Below are 4,503 nucleotides of genomic sequence, written 5' to 3'. Positions count from 1 at the left end.
AGGGAAGTGCCACATCCCTGCCCATGGGGACAGCTGTGCAGAGCACAGGAGCCAGCCTGTCCCCTATAGGAGAGGAGACACCATGGTACTGCTGCAAATGCTGGCAGAAGATCCTCTCCCCATGTAAGCAGCAGTGGGATCCCCAGCCCTGCCCAGGCAAAGCCCAGCCCCACTGGCTCCCAGCCTGGAGACCACAGGCAGGGCCAGCTGCCACCTGCCCTGCAACGGGGCTCTGCACCCTCCTCCCACACAGAGGGCAGGAAAGCACAGCCCTGCTCCATACTGCTTATAGACAGCAGAGCCATGGCCCTGCTCTGCAGGCTTTGGGGATGGGCAGGGGAACTGACTATAAAACCAGGAAAAATAGTCAGATTCCTTTTGGTGCCATGCAGGGCCCAGGACACTGTGAGAGGTGCCTTTGGTGTCAGTGGGAGATTTGCCCTGGCCTGGGGCTGCTCTTGGCAAGGCATCTGGGAAGTGCCTCTGAGGCGAGAAAGCAAGCACTTGCCAGGTACAGAACTGGACAGATCAAGAAGTCAAGATTTTGCATTCCAACTATCTATAGGAAATAGGGTTTTTTTATTATTTCAAGTTTTCATAAAAATCCATAATTATTGAAATCAAAGTTACAGAAGAAAGTTCGTAACTTTTTTATTGATTTTATTTCTTTTTTCTTTCTTTTCCCCCCCACCCCTTTGTTTTTCCCCTCTCAGAGTTATATCTGACACCAGAGTCCATCAGACAAAGTCCTTACAAACACAGGAGTCCTGAAGACATCAGCTGAATGTTTTCCTGGTATAAAGAAGAAGAGGAGGAGAAGGAGGTGGTGACAGTGCGGGCGCAGTGGGTTTGGACAGGGGCAGAGGGGCACGGTGGAAGGAGAGAGGTCGGTATGTTTGTAGCAATGTTTGTTAATTATTTTTTATTTGTTCATTTGTTCTTTTTTTTTAAAAAAACAAAACAACACCATTATTATTTGCAAGTTGTTGCCTGGTTAAATCATTTTCATATTGAACTTGCGCGGTGCGTCGGCAGAGCTGATGCCCGCGTCGGACTTCCGTGGCACGTACTCGATTTCAATATTGTGCTTGGTGTTGCCTTTCCCCCGGCTCCACAGGAAGAGGAGCACCAGACAGAAGAGCACGACGCCCAGGAAGGAGATGAAGCCCATGGTGGTGGCGATGATGAGAGTCTTGATGTCAAAGGGGAAAGGCACGGTGGCGCGCGTGCTGTTGGCATCGCTCTCGTTGGGCTGGTTGGAGATGAATGCAAAGGTCTTGTTGGGCTGGTGGGGCCAGTCTGGGGAGTAGCTGCGCACATGCAGGTGGGCCAGCATGGTGTCGTTGCCACCTGCGTTGCTGGCGATGCATAGGTAGGTGCCATTGTCCTGGATCTGGGCGTAGCGCACCTCCAGCGTGCCGTCAGGGAAGACAGTGAGCCGCCCGTTGGTTTTGGTAGAGATGAGGTGCTTCCGGGGAGAGAGCCACATGATGGTGGGTGGCGGGTCCCCATCTGCCCGGCAGACAAAATGCACCGTGTGGCCTTCATCCACAAAGATCTGCTGAGGTTTTCGGTCCCGTATTCGTGCTCGGCGGCAGGTGAAGTAGTTGGGCAGGAGGACATCAGGGAAGTCCTTGAACTCCTTGCCCTGGACAAACTCAGGGGTGGCGCAGGTGGGCTGCTGCTTGTTGAAGTTCAACCTCCATCGCCGCCGGAAAACCCAGAGCAGCCGACAGTCGCAGGCTAAGGGGTTGTTGTCGAGGATGAGCGTCTCCAGGTTGCCGACTGAGTGGAAAGCTGACTCCTCCAGGGTGGTCAGCAGGTTCCCTGACACGTTCAGGATGCGCAGGTAATTGAGGCCGCGGAAGGCAAAGGGCTCGACCGTGGTGAGCTGCCCTCCCACCAGCTGGATCTCCTGGAGCCTGAGCAGGTCATGGAGCATTGAGCCCTCAATGGTGACGATAGGGTTATAGGACAGGTTCAGGAACCGGAGGTAAACCAAGTGCCTCACCGACACGTACGGGATGGACGTCAGGTTGCAGTGGGTGATGGACAAGGAGGTCAGGTTCAACCCGTAGAGGCAGTTGGATGTCATAGTATCCAGGTAGGGCCAGTGAGAGATTTCGAGGACCTTGAGCCGGTACAGCCTCTTGAATGAGTAATCCCGAATGGTGTTGATGTTCAGATGGCGCAGCCGCAGCACGATCAAGCCATGAAGGTGAGACAGGGCCTCCGTGGGGATGGAGGTCAGGTTGCATTTCTCCAGGGTCAGCTGCTCCAGGCTGTTGAGGCCACTGAACGCCCGGTGGGAGATGTAGACAAGGTCATTGTCCCCCACCTCCAAAGACTTCAGGTTGTACAAGTCCTGGAACATGTAGTCTAGGAGGATCACAATTTTGTTCTCACTAATGTCTAGCTTGGTAAGGTTGCTGAGTCCAGTAAACACCCCCAAGGGGATCAGCTTGAGTCTGTTACTCCTGAGCCCCAGCGTCCTGAGGTTGAAGAGGTTGTTGAAAGCCCCAGGTTCAATGGCACTGATAATATTCTCGTTTAGCTCCAGCTCCTCCAGGTGAGGGTAGTTGGCAAATTCATCCTGGTTGAGTGTCTTGATGCGGTTCTTGCCCAAGTCCAGCAGCCTGGTCTCGGTGGGGATCCCTTCTGGCACGACCATGAATCGCTTGCGGTGGCACAGGACGGCGCGCTCCTGGGCAGAGCACTCGCAGCGCGGCGGGCAGCCTGTGGCAGAGCCGGACAGGATGGATCCCAGCATCAGGAGGAGAATCGGCTGCCAGCAGGCCAGGATTGGGCTGCGCATACTCGCCTCCCCAGCTACCATCCTATCTCTCACCTGCAGGTAACAGTGGGAGAGAAAGAGCAAGGGGCATGTGAGCAAACAACGGGCATGGCCAAGGCCAAAGGTTTGGTGTCCTGGCAGAGATGACGGTAAGGCAAAAGGCACCACCAATGCAGAGCAGAGGGTCTAATTTTCCAGCTGAAATCCAGCCCTTTGGCTTCAAGACCCTCTCTCCCTACTCCCCAACTTTCCACTTCATGATTGAACGTGCACAGACTTTTAAGTGGAAGGCCTTGAGGAATCTGTGTCAGACAGCTTCCTCGGCCTCTTAAAAAAATAATTTAATACGAAACGCATCTATCTACATCCTATTTTAAGCACTTGAAATTATTCCGTTCCCTGTAGATGGAGCCTGAATATAAAGGTTGCTTTGCAAACACAGAGGAGCTGAGCATGGGGTGGAGCATCTGGGGGAACCCCACTTGGGGTCAGCAACGCTGACAGCTCAGCGGGAGCCAGCCCCCTCCCTCTGTGCCCCCCCATGCCCCAGCTGCTCTCAGTGTGTCCCCAGGGCCAGTTCCTTGCCTCCCACCATGCCACCCTGCAAAGGCAGACCCAAACCATTCCCCCCAGAAACAGCAACTGGGCAGACACTGCCTACAGAGCAAGCTGTAGCCTCAAGTCAGGTCCAGGGGGGCTCTGGGGTAACAGGGGAGGCTGCCTGGTGTCAGCTGGGAAAGACCCAACCTCCTGCTAATGTCCCTGGGGAGGGCTGGGAGACCTTCCTGGGGGCTCATGGTCTGGCTTCTGCCCCAGCCCAGAGCCATCCTGGCCTGGCAGAAGCGGATGCTCCCTGTCATGCTGCCTTTGTTGCATTTATTTCCTTGTTCAAGCTGTTATGAGGAATCAAATCATATCAATACTGCATATTAGATCTTAGGCTACTCCAGCCCGTGTTTATATCTATTGTTATGTTACTCTCTGCACTGCTCCCACTAATGCTATTTATGGCTATCGCCGAACACACCTAATCCATTACTTCCATTGGCTCAGTTTGTATCCATCACCGTATATCCTGTCCACTACTGCTCTGGCACTATTTATGGGGCTGGTACACGTTCTGTGCTTTCCTGCCATTGCATCTGCTCATGTTCATCATTTCATACAGATATATGACCCAAGGATGACTTTTGTTCCCAAAAAATTATTCAAAATTTCTTTTTAAGATAGAAGGATGGGAGATGATGGACTGGCCATAAAAATGTCCACCACCACCATCTTGGAAACCACTAGCCTTGGCACAGCCGGTCATGGGCTGTGAGGGCCTGGAGTGTTCCCACGGGAACCCTCTGTGGTTTCCTCCCATTTCACTGGCCTCTTCCACCCCCCTTTCCCTGCTCCCTCTGCAGTGCGGCTGCTCAGTGGGGATCACACTGAACACATTACCCTGAAGTGAAGAGGTGCAGGGATGGGACCTGGTCCTGCCAAGCTCCCCTGGCAGTGGTGCTAAGCTCCCTCCTGCTGGCCCCCGGCCAGCGTGTCCCAGTCCAGTGGAAACGTTTCCAGTGGGAGTGCCTGGGCCCTGACCAGGCTGCAAGGAGCCATTTGCTGTGTATTTACAATCCATCATCTCCCATGTCATCACCTCCCTGGTGCTGGGCAGATACAAGCGGGGCTGCTGCTACCACTTAAAAGATGCTCGGGGGGGG

The 4,503-nt window shown here is 53.9% G+C and overlaps 1 protein-coding gene across 6 annotated transcripts in view; it reads right to left on the bottom strand.

The window, feature by feature from the left end:
- Positions 1-545: 545 nt before the first annotated feature.
- The window catches only part of LINGO1 (leucine rich repeat and Ig domain containing 1), a 139,704-nt gene continuing 135,746 nt past the window's right edge, over positions 546-4,503 (bottom strand). For all 6 annotated transcript variants that reach the window (XM_017745197.1, XM_017745198.1, XM_017745199.1 and 3 more), the window contains one exon: positions 546-2,848. In XM_017745197.1, the coding sequence (XP_017600686.1) occupies positions 995-2,836 (1,842 nt within the window). In that variant the 5' untranslated portion in view covers positions 2,837-2,848 and the 3' untranslated portion in view covers positions 546-994. The remainder of the gene's footprint in view (positions 2,849-4,503) is intronic.

Source organism: Corvus brachyrhynchos, unplaced genomic scaffold (genome assembly GCF_000691975.1).
Source record: "Corvus brachyrhynchos isolate BGI_N302 unplaced genomic scaffold, ASM69197v1 scaffold309, whole genome shotgun sequence".
NCBI classification, from domain to species: domain Eukaryota; kingdom Metazoa; phylum Chordata; class Aves; order Passeriformes; family Corvidae; genus Corvus; species Corvus brachyrhynchos.
The sequence above is the reverse complement of the archived record's forward strand: the minus strand, read 5'-3'. Positions and strand labels throughout refer to the sequence as shown.